The sequence below is a fragment of the Amblyomma maculatum genome, chromosome 5, assembly GCF_055883805.1.
Source record: "Amblyomma maculatum isolate TAMU_Amacu chromosome 5, ASM5588380v1, whole genome shotgun sequence".
NCBI lineage: Eukaryota > Metazoa > Arthropoda > Arachnida > Ixodida > Ixodidae > Amblyomma > Amblyomma maculatum.
In genome coordinates, this window is record NC_139348.1 from 56,585,655 (window position 1) to 56,604,431 (window position 18,777).

The window sequence follows — 18,777 nt, forward strand, 5'->3', positions numbered from 1 at the left end:
ACAAGCAGCATATATAATTCTCCTTGTCTACCATGATGATAGCGACGAGAATGACGCCGCAATTAGTGGTAATGGCAATGATGACAGTATCAATGGTAATGACGCTGTGTTTAGTTGATAACGATAATGATACATGATGCACCGTATGCAGCATCATTATTCTCGCCTTCGCAAATTTCTGCAGTGTAGATTCCACGTGCTGACAGAATTTTTTCAACACTTGCATGGCTTAAGTTTGGAAGACTATCTGTGTTAACTACGTCCACGCGTGATCGACATCCGGCCGTCTAGTCTGCAAGAACTGTCTCGAAGTTATTATATGCAGAATTTTACATAATCGTGCCTAAAATCGTAAATGAAAGAATACTCTACCAAAATCATCAAATATAAATGCAGGTCATCGGCAACAATTAGTAAATCACGGAAAATATATTCAGAAAAATATATTTTACATTTTCCGTGATGGGCGCTTCTGTGCATTTTGTGTGGTCAGCTCAGTCAAACAATTTTAAGACCATCTGTACATTAATCCCAAAAAATATATATGGTGGCCCAAATTATGTATGGCGTATGAATATCTTCTACAGTTGAACGTAAACTGATGTTTGGGCCAGTGAAGAATTTAGTTGGGACGAAATTAGCCCAAAAACACTGTCATATTGGGATACATGCACATTGAAAAATGTCTGTGTCTGTCAGAGCTGCTTCTACTGTTTTTTTAGTGCTGCCGCAGCCTGAAATGTGCAATGGTGACCAGCCATGAAAGCTCAGTAGACAATATCGACCAGTAGAAACTAAGATATTACAATGTTAGGAAGCCGCCAAAGTTCGTTGGACATTATTGACCACTTTATGCCTAGATATACTCAATATTGAGAAGCCGTTGTTATTGACCGGACAATATTTACCAGGCTATACCATGGTGTGGAAGATATTGGCAGACCATTGTAGCTCGTTGACCAATATTGGCCAGGTTGTCTCATTGTATATACAATAATGGCAAGCGGTTCAATATGTGTGGGCATTATTGACCGCTGTTAGCCGGTTGAATGCCAATAATGGATATGGGTGAAGTTCACTGGGCCAATAATGCTTATGTTATAGCATGGCTGCGCATTATTGGTAGCTCATTGGCACCATTGGGCCACTTGTGGGCCAGTAATCCCCAATCAATGCCTAATATTGGGTCGATGGCTGGTGCTGCCTGGGGAGTGATAAGCAAGCGATGAGTTTGTCGTTTTTTTATTCGAAGCGAACAACACCGAGATCGCTGCGAAGCATACGTCTAAAATGATCAAACTGCTAGCACTGTAAAGCGTTAGGTGGCCGCAATTGTCTTGTTAATAAACGTTGGGCGGAACTTGGTGCCCTACAATGTGCGAGCGTGGGGGAGAGTAGTCATACCTTAAATATCCTAAGTATAAACCCGCGCTATCTATCTAAAGAGCCAAGAATGAACTACATAGAAGGATGGTGTTAGTATCGGTCATTGTTATTCAAAAAAAAGATAATCAGTTGCTATGCTTTGTTCCCTACAGAGAAAGAAATTGTAGATGGGAAGTGTGCGGTTTTACACTGACGTATGCCCCCCCCCACCCCCCCGAAAAAATCAATCCCGCCCCGTGTGCCGTCTGCGACTGGAGATCGGCGTATTTATACTATTTCGTAAACAAATAAACGACTTGAACAGTGCTGGTCAGTTAGCAGCATGCGTGCCATTCAACAATCATTCATGGTGAGGCAGCTAGATTGTACAGTGCGATATTTACAATGGACTGATAATGAAGAATATCTATTAATTTGTAGGCATGCTAAAACAAATAGTGCAGCAATATTTTCAGCTGTACTTCAGCCAGCAAACTAAATCCTCCAACTTAAAAGCATAAAGCGCTTCCTCTGAAGCAATACGTCTCTTATTCGAAACAAACAACAAACGAAATAATTTTATAATTGTGGAGCTTTTTTCAAGTACAGCTCCTTTACTGACCCAGTGAAAAATGGTTGAATGATCACTAGGTGAGTTTCGATAGTTCGATGCAGGAAGAAGTCTGAAAGCCTGCCGGTTAGCATTACGCCGCTCTGCAATTCCGACAAAATACTGCGCAGTCGGATAGGTTGTTAACTCTCGGTTTGTCATATAGATGATCGCAATATATGCATATCGGGATGCCACTTACGCTCGCCTTTCGTTGACTTTAAGTTTTCCATCTTGCAATGGCCCCACTCACACCCAGTTCTAAAAGGCGCCCTTCACAAAACGTTCTCATCAGGTTGCGCAACTGATAAGCGCGTATAAACTGAACTTTATATGTACATGCGGTAAGGCAGAAGAAGCCACGTTATGAAGTGCAATGAGCAGGGCTCAAACGAGAAGCTCAACAATGCCCCGCACTCATCCAGTCTCCTGAATCGAGCCGAGTTCTACAGCCGATGTTTTGCACAGCTGAGATTGAATAGAGTACAGAGCAATAATATTTTTGTCGTAACCGAGCACTTGTAAGTGCAGCAGCATGTATTTGGTTTCGCGATCAAGTAGACGCTTTTCTGCGCCTCCAGCCTCGGCAGTCTAAGGCGTCCTATCAAGGTAGTGGTGCAACGGCCATTATGCGGCGCTGGCGGTATGCGGAAAAGTCCAGCGCAGGTTCCCTATACTATATGATTCAGAAAAAATATACTTTTTTCCCAAACTTGTTTGGTATTACCTCGATGAATTGAAGTTCCAAATTTACTCCCTTCAGTTCGTGGACGACGGTCGCACACATTTTGTCAACTAGAGTGGATAAACCTCTGCCATCACTTTTGAAGAAACATTCCTGGCAACCTGGGGAAGTTGGCGACGTGTGTAACTTTTGTTGCAGTAAGATGATGTCCAGTTTGTGTATTCCGTTTATAATGTACTGTTTTAGGACTGGCTTTTTGCCGAGCAATCCTCTCCAGTTCCATTTTATTTTCATATGATGATTCCTTGTTTATTGAGGGCCATGTTGATTGAGGAGGGAGGCACCCATCTTTGCATCGGCATCGTGAGGGACGTTTTGCATTCCTGTATCTGTGAATTGCTGCGGGTACTGCTGGTATACCGTCGCCACAATGCTGCTCATTCTACTTTCGAGACTAGTGACTGTTAGCTAATGCAAGCGCCATCGTGTGCAAGTTCTCAATGGCGCTCTGCACGCTAGTGGTCCGGTCCTTGATTTCCGATCTGACCTGGCCGGTCCTTCTTCCCTCCTGTTGCAATGCTCGCCTTTTAGATGCAGAAATTTCCGACTCCCTTAACGGGCTGCAAGTGGGCATCATTGGTGGGTTGTCACTAGGGTGGAGGTCACGGAATGTATGACATTAGAGTGCACACGTTCGCTTTTGAGTTGTTAGGCCTCAAGTGTTAGTCTTCGGAGTAATTCCCTCATGACTGCATTTTCTTTTTTCAGCGTCTCTAGTGGTACGTTCTCAGCAGATTTTTTAGTCTGGGAGCTTTACTAATACCTCTCGCGAGGCGCCTTTAGCCGCAGTTGCCCAGCTCACATTGTTGACGGTGTTGGACGGCCGCCTTGTAGAAATGGACCTGGACGGGGATCCGGGCCTGGACCTGCCTGGAGTTCTGCGGCAGGATTTGTTGCTCGTCCTGGATTTTGATGTTTAGCGAAACCGATGCTCCAAGGCTGGGAAGCCATCGGCTTTGAGGATCTGTAGCTCTGCCTGAACTCTTCGCTCCAATATCCTCCTCCTAATGACGTAGAGGGTCTTGTACTTAGCTCTACACGTTCTGCCGACGTTGAGGTGTGGTCCCCCACACAGACTGTACTTTGGAGAACATTGGTGTCCGTTATCGAGATTGGGAACATTGCAGCCCCTGCATATCCCGTTTTCTGGGTTCGGACATGCATCCGTGTGATGTCCGAGGAATCCTCACTGGTAACAGACATCTATCTGTTCCTTGTATAACGCACATCAGACAAGGGTTGCGCCGTGCCTCACCGCGCTGGGTATCCTAAGACCGTCGAAGGCGGTGATCACTGGTTGTTTGGCCTGTTCTTTTGGCCGCCAGCGCAAACGGATTTTTTAAGTTCACTAGGTTCTCGTCGATTTTCTTGGGTCCGTCCGCGAGGGGGATGCATCCTGATCCCCCTTGGTCATGTTGTTTGGGGCCGCCTCATAGATGTTGACGTCGTACTTTGTGTCGTGGATTTGAATTTCTTCCATATGAATGTATATGTCCGCGTTCACTTTACTTGTCGTGCTGATTGTCACATTGTTCTGCTGCGTATTCGGGCATACGGTGTCTTCTTTTACTTGTTTTATACGCGTTGCTTGAAAAATGGCCACCGGGACTGTGGTGCTACCAATCTTGAATATTTCGAGACCACCCATTTGTTCGACGATAACCTTTATGTCTACCTTTGGTAGTAGGGGCATCCTACTGGCTTTGATGACCCGCATCTTGGCATTTCTCGACTTTACCCGTTGACGATTTAAGCTTGCACGGTTTTGCGTCAGATTTGACTCATGCTGGGACGCGTCGGTGCCATGTAGGTGGACACATCAACCTGGGTATAGCGTTTGCCACCGGCAGCTGGGAGACAACTCACCGCCTCCCATACGTGGCGTGCCTCACTCTAAAGAGGTCACGCTTGTGGCGCCACGTAGCGTTTCAGTCTTACGATATCTGGCGGTCCTTCATCCCGCCTCTTCGGTGAAATCTTCAGGGGAAGCGTCCCTTCAATTCACTAACACATGTGTTTTATATTTTGCGCACCAATTGTCAATGTGGCAGGACAAACTCGTCCAGCGAGCACGCACCGGGGCGGGTGCGCGGAGTGGACGCGCGCCCGTGCGCGTCAGCAGCATTCGTGCGGGTTTTCTCTATTCGCAGCCAACGTGAATTGTTTGAAGTTGTAGCAGAACCAACACTCACCTGCTCTCAGAAGAGTATCCTCGTGCCTCGTTGCGTCGTTTCCGTGTATACAAGCCGCATTCAGCTGTGGACAGTCAACCACTGTGAAGAGCCAGCTGTGCTGCCTCGAGGCCTAAAACTCGCCCGTTTCGAGGAGGGCGTCTCAGGTTCCGTAGCGGCATTAAATAGCTCTGTCACAGAGCAACCAGCGCAACCAGTTATGGAGACCGAAGTTCAGGCAATGTTTAGTAAGTCTTTTAACATCAGAGCGTCGCATTCCAATGGAACTACTTCTGAAGCACGCGTCAGTGTTCGACTTTGCCAAAGACGACTCAATACCGCTGCCTACCAGTCGTGATCATGACACGATCAACACCGGGTCCGCACCTTCGATACGCCAGAAGTCCTATCGAGTCTCACCGGCTGAGGTAATCGATGATCAAGTTCAAAAGATGTTAAAGCGCGGAATTATTCGAGAATCTTCTAGTCTTTGGGCAGCTTCAGTTATCCCTGTAAGAAAGAAAGATGGCACATGGAGGTTTTGTGTTGACTACCCTCGCTTAAATACAGAAACAAAGAAAAATGTCTGCCCACTTCCACGTATAGAGGACGCAATGCACTGTCTGCACTCAGCTTCATTCTTTTCGTCTAATCACTTGAGATCAGGCTACTGGCAAATTCCTCTGCATACTGCAGATAAAGAGAAAACGGCATTCGTAACAGCAGACGGGCTCTATGAATTCAATGTTATGCCTTTTGGATTATCTAATGAACGTGCCACATTCGAGCGGCTCATGGATAGAATCCTGCGTGGACTGAAGTGGCAAATGTGTATATCCTATTTGGACGACGTTGTAATTTGTGGAAAAATATTTCGTAAGCACTACAGTCGTCTGGATATTGTGCTTGATTGCGTGGAACGAGCCGGACTTATACTGAATTCAAAGCAGTGTCATTTTGGGAATCGTAAAAGAATTGTCCTCGGTCACTTGGTTGACAAAGAAGGTGTTCGACCAGATCCCAAGTAAATTGAAGCTGTCAAAAGTTTTAAGTTGCCCCAATCCATAGAAGAGCTGCAGATCTTTCTAAGTTTATGCTCGTGCTTTCGTTGCTTTATACCAGGGTTTGCGGATATCGCCTACCCATTCATATGTCTCAAGAACAAAGATGCAGCATTCAATTGGACCAGCGAATGTGACGCAGCCTTCCGTCATCTCAAATTTCTTATGACCTCGGGCCCCATCCTACGCCACTACTGCCCATCAGCTCCAATTGAAGTACACATTGGCGCAAGAGGTATCGGTATCGGTGCTGTAATTATACAAATCCATGGCCGTGGTCAGCAAGTCATAGCATATGCCAGCCGCTCGTTGAGTAAGTGCGAAATAAATTACTTGGTTGTTGAGCAAGAATGTCTCGCCGTTGTTTTTGCTCTACAGCGTTTCCGCTCCTATTTGTACGGGAATGCTTTCACCGTCGTGATCGACCACCATTCATGTTGCTGGCTCGTTAGTCTTCGTGACCACTTTGGGCGGCTCGCTCGATGAGCTTTGCGCCTACAAGAGTTTACCTTTACTGTAGTGCATAAAAGCGGCCATAAACACTCAGATGCTGATTGTCTTTCGAGCTTTCCGCTTCAAACGACTGATGACGACGCAGACAACTTCGATGAATATTTGGCTCCACTTTCGCAAACCTTTCCCGATCTTCGAGTTTTCCGAACCAAGCAACGCAAACACCAAACATTAACCTCTTCGTTTAATACCACGAAGGATCTTACAAAAACACTCTTAGCATTCATGAAGGAGTGCTTTACAAGAATTTTGCCTCTGGGGGAGCACGTATGCTTCTTGTCGTTCCGGAAAGTCTAAGCATCACAGTTCTAGAAATGATGCATGATGATGCCACGTCTGGTCACTTGGGAGTGGCCCGAACGCTTCAATATACACAGCAGCGATTTTACTGGCCGAAGATACGTTCAACGATCGAGCGATATGTAGCCAGATGCGTGCAACGCCGGCGTTTTAAGCTGTCGACTTCAAGTCCACCGGGCAAATTGCGGCCAGTCACACCTTCAATAGCCTCGTTTGAGGAAGTTGGAATTGACCTTCTTGGACCTTTCCCACGGTCCTTTAAAGGAAACCGATGGATTCGTGTGTGCGTAGATTATTTAACCCGTTATTGAGAGACAGCCGCGATATCATCCGCTACTGCGTCTGAGAATCTCAATTCTTACTTAGATTCGTCATTCTTCAGCACGGCCCTCCTGCAGTCATCATGAGTGACCGTGGAAGCCAATTCACAGCGGACATTGTCGAAGAACTTCTTCGCCTCCGCGCCTGCAGTTTTCACCACTCCACACCATATCACCAGAAATGAACGGTTTGGTAGAACGCACTAATCGGACGCTTACCACCATGTTGGCTACGTACGCCGCTGCAAATCATTGTACTGGGATGGCGTTCCACCTTTGATTACTCATGCATACAACACAGCGCAACACGAGACAGCAGACTACAGCCTCTTCTACTTTATCTATGCTTCCTCGCCTCGCTGTGGCCTCGACACCATACTACCATTTTTCATACATGATGAACCTTCTCTTGCTATCACGCTCTGCAAACCTGAAGAAGCTAGCCAGCTTGCCTGCGTTCGAATTTTATCTATGCAAGAGCGTTGTAAGGACCAGTACGACGCGCGACACCAACAAGTTTTTGATGTTCCTGGTGACATTGTGTGGTTGTGGACACCTCTACGTAAACGTGGTCTTTGCCAGAAACTGCTGTTACACTACACTGGACCATTTGTTTTGTTAGAGTGCATCAGTGACTTGAACGTATACGTTATAGCACGCCTAAGTGCAAGTGGTCGACGATCACGCCAGTCTCAGGTGGTGCATGTCACCCGCCTCAAGCGGTTTCATTCCAGATGATCTATTAAACTCGCCTGAAGGGCTTCGTCTACGAGGAGAGAAATGTCACGTTCCATAGCACATCGACGGAAGAAGAAGATGAACCGTAGGGCGATCGGTGGAGGAAGAAGAACGAGGATCAGAATGACGTCTTTAGACGAGTCCTGCTTCCATCGATCCCTCTGTCAATAAACCCCCTGTGCGTACTGACCACGTAACACTATGTTCGGGACGCCATATCCTGAGCTGACGCCATCCGTGTTATTGCTCACCGCCGACTAGCCTCCTCTCAAAATTCCTAAAACGCCGTCATGACTCTCGTTACCGGGACGTCCACTACTCTCCTGGCTCTCTCGTCGTGCTCTGGACTTGGGCTGTATGAGAAGCTCTTGCCACGGTACGCAGGATCCCTACTGTGTTTTGCGGCCAGTCACTTCCGTGACATACGAGATCACCCCTGTGCATCTGCCGCAACAGCCCGCTATGCCACAGTACCGAGATCGTTCATGTCGCCCAAATGAAGCCGTACTACACCTGCAGTAGTTCCTATATTGTGCGCACAGGAGCTGTGCTTTTCGTGGGGGGATAATGTTTCGTATATGCCCTGCGTCGCTGGACGTTGAAGAAGACGACGATCAACAGTAGTGACACGAAAGGAACACGAAGCTGTAGCAATGGTAGTAGTGCTACGAGAATGATGGCGCTTGCCCTAACATTCATTCATGTCATCAACCGTGGTGTTCTGGAGCTAACCTTCTTGCCACGTATCAATATAATGGTATAGGTAGGACAGCATGGTTATTGTAGCAGGTTTAAATTAATGGGGTCCTTGATGAGCTTAAAAATCTGCAGAATCAACAAGTGCTTGTTCATCTAAAATGAGCAAGTGGTGTAATGGGAAGCATTCCTTGTAAAATGATATAAAATATTTCTTCTGTACAGGCAATTGAGATGTTGTTTACTGTGAGTTCACATTACGCAAAGCGGTTTCTCTCGTGTTGTCACTAAGAAATTGTGAGTGAGATGAGTGTGTGCGACTTGTTTCCGACATAAAATTACTTTCTTAAAATATTTTAGTGTATACTCGCCTTTCATTCTGGTAAAAAAGTTTTACATAATTCAATTTACTATTCACTTGCTTGACCAGGCTTCTGGCATCTATCTCTCAGCTATTGTGTAATAATTTTAAACAATCCCTGTGCGGTACACTCGTTTTGTTCGACTTAATCAGGTTTGCGCAGACCATGCATCAGCTGTCGCATTGCCCTCAATCCCAGCATGGCTAGGGACACAGCATAACCGAATGTTATGTTTGTGAGATGTGATTTTAACAATGTGATGATTGATGTTTCCTAATACAGGTTTTTGAAGATGTTTTGGTTTTAGGGCTGTGAGCGTACTCAAAGAATTAGTGTAAGTAACGGTGTTTCGGATCTTTCTGACTATCTGCTCTAAAGCAGCACATGCAGCATGTCACTCGCCCGTAAAAACGGAAGCGCAGTGCGAAAGATGTACAATTTTTTACTTTTGTCTTGAACTGCTGCAATTCCGTCCTGCGTCTCTGTTTTCAATCAATCTGAATACAATTCACTGTAGGCATCATATTTTAGTGCAGTACGAAAATGTATTGTAGTATGTGCTAATGTTGCGACTTTTTTCTTGTAAATGGGGTTGTGAAGTCGCATACAACAGAGAGGTTTTACAGTGGTGCAGGCGGTCATTTCATGATGCAGTGTTAATAGGGGGTTCAGCACTGCTATATCATTGCATTTATCTTATAATTGCAATTTTCAGGGTCTAGTAAAAGGCAGTTTGTTGTCGAATAAAGTTTTTTATGTACATTTGGTGATAATGGGGTAGCAGGGATGTTTCGGGAGGACGAATTTTTAAGACGTATGTGCTCATCAGTGCAGTTTTGCGATCCTCTAGAGGCGGCTCATTATATTATACATAAAGACTTGTTACACGGGATGTTGTGTACGATCCATTGGCATTGAAGAGTCAGAAACAGAAATTGTAGATGACCTTAGGAAGCATGTTCTAACCGAAATCTTTGAAGGTAAACTTGAAATCAAAGTAAGCACTTCGGAGAGGATACACCGCTTGGGAAAGAAAGCTGAAGATAAAAAAACGTCCCGTGATTATGAGGTTCTTTGATTTCGCTGAAAAAAAAAGAGGTTCTCCGGAATGCTTCAAAATTGAAGGGTTCCCAAACGTCCATTTCAGAGGACTTCTCTCCTAGGCTGCGGAAAACGAGGAAGCTACTATGGGGTACTGTTAAGGATGTTAAGAAGCCTGAGGATAAAGTGTACCTCAAGTATGACAAATTCGTTGTCAGTCAAGTGGTGTATGCTTGGGAGGAAAAGAAAAACCGAAGGTATAAAGTAAGTCGTGCCGGTTCACATGATATTGGTCATAGCTCTCAGAGTGATGCAGCAGCAACCTCTGAATCGATGAAAAGTGCCGAGCGTCCGCGAAGGAAATATGCTCATGCTTCTACTTGACAAGCTGCCAGTTCAGCTCGGTCGTCTTTCAACGCCCTTTGTACTCATCATCAAATTAAAAAGATACCGTCATGTACAGAGAATACCGTTAGAAATTCCCTTGGTAGTCAGGCGAAACGTCCACCTGAACATAGCCAATTATGTGTTATATCTTTGAACGCCAGGAGCATTGTGAATAAAATAGATAGGCTTGAGGTACTGCTCTTTTAATATGATCCCCATCTACTGGTTATAACCGAGACGTGGTTGCACAGTGGTATTTTTGACGAAGAAATTGTGCCTCCGGGCTATGTCATATACAGACGTGATCGCGGTTTACGTGGTGGAGGGGTTGCTGTGATTGCCAAGCGTGGAGTGAACCTAACGCTCCTTGATCAAATTGATCAACATGAAAGCTTGTTTTTGCGCCTGATAACACATGGCTTCACCTTTTATCTTTGTGTTGTGTATCGCCCACCTGATGCTACGGATGATTTTATGTCTAGTCTTTTCGATCGTTTAATGCATTACCAGAGTCGGAATTCAATGCTTACCGGTGATTTCAACCTCCCTGCCATCGACTGGGACAAACCGTCGTATGGCATATGTGCCTCATGTGATGTTATTTTAGATATTATGTTTTCGTTAAACCTTAAGCAAGCTGTTCGTGAATACACCAGAGAGTCATCTGTTCTTGACCTATTCCTTGTTAGCGAAAACATTTTTGATGGAGTGCTTGACTTTGAACCGGTGATCTCAGATCACCATCTATTACAGTTTTCTTGTACTTCGCCTGCTGCTTCCGGGATGCGTCCAGTTAAATTGATAAAAGACTACGCTCGTGCTGATGATAATGCAGTTATCGACGCCTTACAATCACTGTTGAACAGCTGTGGCGGGAATGGCGTTCATAGCTTATAGATGCATTTCAAGAATGCAGTGCAGTACTGTACTGAACATTTCGTTCCGCTTAGAAAGGTTCGCACCCACCGTCACAATCATTGGGTAACTCGTGAAATTGTTCAAATCAAGCGCAAAGTGAAGCGATGTAGGAAGAAAAAAACAGCTTCCTTACAGCACTTCCAAGTTCTGAAACAGACACTCACCTCAAAATTAAAACTAGCGAGGTCTCATTATTTCAATACGACGCTCCCAGAATTAATCAGAAGTGACCCCCAGAAATTTTGGAATTTTCAAGATCGAAAGATTGAGCAGTTGAGTAAGGTTCGCATTGATAATGACATTGTCACCGACTGCGCGAAAATAGCACACGGTTTTAACCAGTACTTTCAAAGCGTGTTTCTGACGGTGACGGCAACCACAGCTAGATTTCGAATTGAAGACCAAGGTAACATACCAAATATTTCTGTAAATGGTGTTCTGTCTATGCTGCGTAAACTCGGCGATAAAAAATCTGCGGGCCCTGATGGGCTCTCAAATGTGTTTCTTAAACGTTTTGCGGCGCAATTATCCGAGTTTTTAGCAAAAATCTTTCAAGATTCTTTACTTTCTGGTGAAGTGCCGGAAGACTGGAGAATGGCCCGTGTTGTTCCAATTCATAACAAAGGCGATAAGCTAACCATTTTTAATTACCGTCCAATTTCTATCACTTTTTCTTGTTTCAAGTTAGTTGAACACATAGTCTCTGGTTATCTTAACTCCTTTCTAGCTGAAAATAACATTTTATCGTCCTTGCAACACGGCTTCAGAAAGGGTATGTCCACTGTCACGCAGTTGGTAACTACAGTTAATGAATTTCAAGTAGTTCTTGATAAATCTGGGCAGATTGATGTCCTCATTTTAGACTTCTGCAAGCCCTTTAACACAGTTTCCCATAGTAAACTCATTTATAAATTAGTAAGTATCGGCGTCCCTAACTACATTGTAAATTGGATTAATGCTTATCTTACATATAAGAAACAATACGTAGAGGTTAATGGTTTCAAATCAAACCAGCTTCCAGTCACATCAGGTGTACCCCAAGGGAGCGTATTAGGACCGCTGCTTTTCATAATTTATATTAGTGATCTGTCTGTTTCTCTTCCTGATAATGTCTCTTTAAGGCTTTTTGCAGATGACTGCATACTTTTTAAGACCATAAATGAGCCAAACGATCACTACACCTTGAAAAATTCGCTATTAGCTGTTCACCAATGGTGTCTTAAATGGAACATGAAATTAAACCTCGACAAAACAGTCCTATTGCGAATTTCACGTAAAAAACATATCAGTCATTTATCTTACAGTCTGCTTAATCATTTAATTGAGGAGACTACACATTATAAATATTTAGGGTTAACCTTAACTCATGATTTAACTTGGTCTTCTCATATTTCCGACATTTGTTCCTCCGCATTTTCCAAGCTGTGCTACTTGAGGCGGAAACTTAATGATGCTCCAAGTAAACTCAAACTTCTTGCATACACATCATTTATTAGGTCTAAATTAGAGTATGCTTAAGTTTTATGCGATCCTTATTTAAAAAAAGACATACATAAAATAGAGATGGTGCAAAGGAAAGTGGTTAGGTTCATTTACAGTAAATAGAAGAGGTCAGACTCACCTACTACACTAATGAAAGCTAACCATATTCCACTACTTGAACTACGCATAAAAATGTCCCGTTTATTGTTTATGCACAACCTCTTAACACACAAATTAAACATACCTCGCCCTGAAATTCTTAAACAATTGTCGCGCAGGACACATCATTCAAGAAGTAACCTGCTCGAACCCATTTTTGCAAGGGCTAACTCTTTCAAGCACAGTTATTTTCCACGGACCATTTCCGACTGGAACTGTCTTCCTGAGGCCATTCTCCAGTCTTCCAGTTTCATTAAAGCTCTAGAGTTGCATTTTCTTGAATGATACAGTGTTGTATTTTGTTCAGTTGTTCATTTACTTTAATCCCGTGTTTTTATTTTTATTTTTATTTGTTGTTTTAATGCCTTGTATATCCACTCCTGTCTGGGCCAAAATATTGGCCTGCAGTATTTTGAAATAAATAAATGAATAAATAAGATAAGCGCCAACAGTGATCATGAACACGATCGAGTCTTTTAAAGTATAATGACCTTGCTGAGTTAGACACCAAGCACCATAGTCTAATTTTGAGTGCGCTAGGAAGGGATCTGTAGAAGGCACGCTCGATGAGAGCCCAGCGTTTTTTCAGAGAATATTTAGGACATTAAGTGGTTGGGTAATTTCTTCTTTACGCTCTTTATATGTAGTAAAAAGTACTTTTTTATCAAAAGTGATGCCTGTTTAAATATAGTGCTGTTTGGATCAGGTGCAATTCAGGTTCAGTTTGGAAAGCTTGCTCTATTGCGAACAGAACGGCTATTGTTTTTGTGGAGGAGGAGGAGGAGGAGGACGAGGATAAAACATTTGCTTATAATGAAAAGATTTGGGAAATGGAGGTGCGCATGGTGGTGGCACTGGGTGGAAGATCCTATTCCGGGACGCCATTGCCTCCCGCCGCTGCCCGAGCTCTCTGGACCAGAACATGCTGGGCCTTCAGGTCCGAGCTTAACAGTGCAGCCTCCTAGCCCTCCCTTGTTGGCTATTTTATAACTTTTATATTTGTATTTAGCTGGCAGGCCCATACCGTGTAGAATAGGTCAGCACACTGCTCGCAGAATTTCCACCTGCCCGTGAATGTCGAGGCCATGTGGCGGAATTAAAAAGAAATACCCTGTTTAGAGCCGTTTAAGGCGGCACTCCTCAGATCTGCAGAGGCCGTTATCGCGTCCCAAAAGTACCCTCCTGCAGAGGTGTAAATGATTTGTATTCTCCGCATAATTTATTAGCGACATTAGTATGGTTGCCTCGGTAGAACCAGATGATTGAGCGGAACTCTTTGGGGAAGAACGCTCGTGCAGCCTTGGGAACAGTAGTCGAGTGCCGTAACCACTGCGCCACCCCGGCGGGGTTCTGCGTTGTACGTATGTGCCACTAATATTTTGTGGGCGAGTGGCGCGCATGTGTTGTTCTGCCGGCAGACCTGTTGAGAACTTAACACAATTTTGTCTGTTTAGGCGTCCAAGTGGTGCGCTTGTTTATGGCTATTTGTATTTGCCGCCCACAACTTGATACGCTGGAAGAAGTACATACTATTTCACGATCATCCACGTAAACTGTATACATTGTAGAGCTGTGCATTATTTTTACTAAAGATTCATTTCTATAATAAAAAGTGTTGGACTAAAATGCATTCCTGGAGTACGGCATTATATAAGTGAATGTAATACAGAAATTTGTACATAGACGGACTCGGAATGTGCGATCAGTTAGGAAGGCGCCCAAACAGTTCAGCATTATGCCGCGGATTCCAAGGTCTGCTAGGTACAGTGTTGCCTTGCGATTGCCACTGAGTTTGCTGATGCCATTATTTCCTTGCTTTTGTTATCCCGTGACATAGAGACTAACCCCGGCCCTGCCGCACTCGAAACTGTACTTGGGGAACTTCAAGAATTGTCCGCCGGCCAGTCGAAACTAATCATGGAAGTTTGAAACCTCAAACACCGGTTACTAACAACAGGAAACCTGATTTGTCATCTAAGCAGGCGCATTAGCGCACTTGAAGGCCACTACCAAACCATACAGACGCTACGCACAGAGATAGAAGGCATAATCACTCACACCGGTCAAGCGACTCGACAGCTCTGTGATCTCAAGGATCGTGTGGACGAATCAGAAAAGCATTCACGCCGAAACAACCTGATTTTCTATAATATTCCTGACCCTGATCCATTTAAACATTGGCTGACTCTGAAAAAGTACTATTTCGCCATTGCTCCGAATTTTTGGACATCGCCCTCGGCTCCAAAACAATAGACCGCACTCACCGTCTTGGGCGCCGCGAACCTGACCGCTGCCGTCCGTTAATTATCAAAATCGCGCTCTTCAAAACGAAAGAAGAAATTCTAGCTAATGGCCGCAAATTCAATGACACTGACTACTCCATCGGCAAAGATTTTTTTCTAGTCGCGTTCGTAATGCGCGCAAGCACCTAGTTACCTTTGCCAAAAGCAAGACTAACCGTTTTTCTTTACGATACAAGACGCTGTTCATCGGTGTCCGTCAATATATTTTCGACGAACCATCGCAATCTGTAAAAACATACCATAGCGGTTGCTGCGACGCAAGCTTCCAGCTGCTCACTTATCTACCCCCCCCCCCCCTTATTCTAATCTTTCCCTTCCGGCGAATTTCACTAACATAAGCAGTTTTCTTCCGAAACGCGAAATCATCGCCAATCTTGTTGTTCATCTGCTAGTAACTTTCTGATTCTTACCGAAGCATGTCTCACTAATGACGTCACTGATGCTGAAACTCTTGCTGACTTGCTGAACTTTAACCTTTTTCGCGAAGATCGCATATCCGCTCGAGGCGGAGGTGTCCCCATCGCTGTTCACAATTAGTTCTCGTGTACAGTTATAAATATTCCATCAGACCTCAAGATAGTATGGCTACATTGTCGTGCCGTGCCCCAAACCGTACTGCTGGGCGTTTGTTACAGGGCGCCAAATACCAACTTTGATTTTTCCTGAATACTTAACGACGTGATCAGTCAGTTATCGAGTGTTACGTTTCTCCACCGACAAGTGGGACAGCTGACGCGGCTACCGCATAGCAACAGGCAGAACCGCGAGCAGATCGGCCATTTCGGCGCCGTTCATCGGCCGCCCAACGCTTCCTCCCGCTGGCAAGTCTCGACATGATCCTGCCACGCGCTAAATGTGTGTGCGTGCATGTGTGTGCAAACTCCGGTCAAGCCTGGAGCTCGAGGGAGAGCGCGTCGCCTTCGCCCGTCTGCAGGAGGTGGAGGAGATGCGGTCGGGCCACCTGCAATTGAGTCATTCCGTCTTGCACAAACTTGTCAGGCTCTCCATTTCCTGTGAGGGCTTCCCCTTTGCCTGTGAACTGGCAAGCCTATAAAAAGCAGCGGCAGACTCCACTGCGAAAGAGACTACTCTGACGCGCCGTTGACACGAGCTAGACACCATCTGTGTGAGAGTGTTTGTATTCTCTTCGGGTCAGCTTCTCTGCCCGTTTGTTCATGATGTTGTAGTAAACGTTGTTTCGTTAGAAGACGCCTCGTCTTTGCTGGGACCGTTGTTGCCGTCAGCCGAGCCACGGAGCCGCCAGGCTAACGCTACCGAGGGGCTTAACACGAGGAAATACACAAAAGCACGTATCATTCTTTTTGGAGACTTCTATTTTCCAGGAATCAACTGGCAGACACAGACAACAGTCGGCAACAGGGAAGCGAATGACTTAATTGAGGTCTGCCTAAACTTCAACTTAACACAAGTGGTATCCGAACCGACCCGCGTTGCAATATCCTCGATCTAATCCTAACTACCCATCCGGAAGCCCTGTCATCTATCACTTATCTACGCGAAATCAGCGACCATAAAGGGATCCACGCCACATTTGAGTTCCACCCGTCACGTCGCCAAAATCAAAACAAACTTTTTTGGCTATACAACAAAGGAAACTATGAAGCCATTAATTTCGAATTAAGCCAATATCTCACAACATTTGAAGTATCTTTTCACGATCGTTCAGTAAATGATAACTGGTCCCTCTTTAAGAGCAAGGTTATCGAACTAACCGACAGATACATCTCTAAAATAAGCTTCTGCTCGGACCACCAAAAACCATGGTATACCAAAACAATAAAAAAGCTCAACAATACGAAGAAACGCCCTTTCCGTGCGGCAAAATTAAAGCAGTACGACGCTCTCGCGTGGAAACAATACTATACAGCCGAACACACGTATCTATCCGCAACGCGAAATACTCTTACCTTCACAACGACCTCCCGAAATTGTTGACTTCCAATCCCAGAAAGTTCTGGCAGGTAATAAGTGAGCACCCGGCTCATACCATCACTGTTACTAAAGAGTCTGGCGACGAAGCAGTTGGCAACGAATGCCCTGACATTTTTAATAATGCCTTTCATCTGTATTCACTAATGAAATTCAACCACCAACTGCGCCTTCCGCCGCCAGTATACATTCCCAAAATGCCTGCTATCGCGTTTTCTGAAGCTGGCATTTCCTCGCTAATCGAACACCTTAAAACTTTATCATCGGCCTTCGACGAAATTAACTACAAAATACTTCGCAATACTAAGAGCGTTTCTGCAATGTGCTTATTGTTTTCACAGTCGCTTTCTACAGGATACATACCGGATGACTGGAAAGTGGGGAAGGTCATTCCCGTCTATAAATCAGGCAACAAAGATACTCCTTTAAATTACAGTCCGATATCATTAACTAGCATACCTTGTAAAATCATGGAACACGTCCTCTATTCTCAAATTATAGACTTTCCTGACACTAAAAACTTCTTTCATCCCTCACAGCACGGGTTTCGCAAGGGTCAGTCATGTGAAACTCAAATGGCCACTTTTCTTCATGACGTTCACTGCAACCTCGACCTAAATTTACAAACTGATGCTATTTTTCTAGAATTCTCTAATGCATTTGACAAAGTTCCCCACAGCCGTTTACAGCTAAAACTAACCCTGATAAATCTGCATCCTAACGAACTTATTATGGATCGAAGAATTCCCTTCTAACCGCTCCCAGTTTGTTTTCGTTAATGGACACAGTTCTAACCCTCCTCCAGTAACATCAGGCGTGCCCCAAGGTTCTGTATTAGCTCCACTCCTATTCTTATTTCTATATTAACGACTTACACTCAAACCTAGTTTGCAATGTTTGTCTGTTTGCAGATGACTGCGTTATTTACCGCACAATTTCTAACACCTCTGACCAATCACAGCTCCAAAACGACATTAAGGCAATACATGCCTGGTGGCGCGATGACTGGCTAATGTCGCTTAATTCTAATAAATGTAAAGTCCTATTGTTTCACCGCCGGCGTAACCCCCACGTTTTCACTTACTCGATTGCTAACCCTCCACTAGAATCTGTATGCTCATACAAGTATTTAGGCGTCACCTAGTGCCAGGATCTCTCCTGGCGCTCACATGTAACGAACATCGTCGCATCAGCTAACCGATCATTGTTTTTTTTTTAAATGCCATTTACGGCACGCCCCCAAAGAATTAAACGTTTCGCCTACCAATCACTCATCCAATTCAAACTAGAATACGCATCTGCTATCTGGAGCCCGCCACAAGCATATCTCATCAGTTCACTAGAACCTGTCCAAACTCGCGCCACGAAGTTAATTCTGCCTATTTGTATGACATCAGTGTATCGTCAATAAAACGGCAATCAGTGTAAGGCCGCAGTGAAAAGCGACTCGCACGTGGAGTCGCGCTGGCGGGCAATCCCTCCCCACGCGCCGAGGCCAAGGAGCGAGCGCTGTTGTTTTTTTTTTCTTTTTCTCCCCTTTTCTTGGGCGCGGGCTCGCGGGGCGCGCGGGAGGCCTGGTTTGTTTCGTCCTTTCGCCCCGAGGCGTCGCCCAGACGCGAACGCAGCCGGGAACAACAATGGCACGCTTCTGCGAAC

General features: G+C 44.9%; 1 protein-coding gene across 1 annotated transcript in view; it reads left to right on the top strand.

Moving 5' to 3' along the window:
• The first annotated feature begins 8,113 nt into the window (after positions 1-8,113).
• The window catches only part of LOC146188362 (deoxyribonuclease-2-alpha-like), a 194,675-nt gene continuing 184,011 nt past the window's right edge, over positions 8,114-18,777 (top strand). Inside the window, exon 1 of the mRNA XM_084605033.1 lies at positions 8,114-8,199. Coding sequence (XP_084461159.1) covers positions 8,114-8,199 — 86 coding nt within the window. The remainder of the gene's footprint in view (positions 8,200-18,777) is intronic.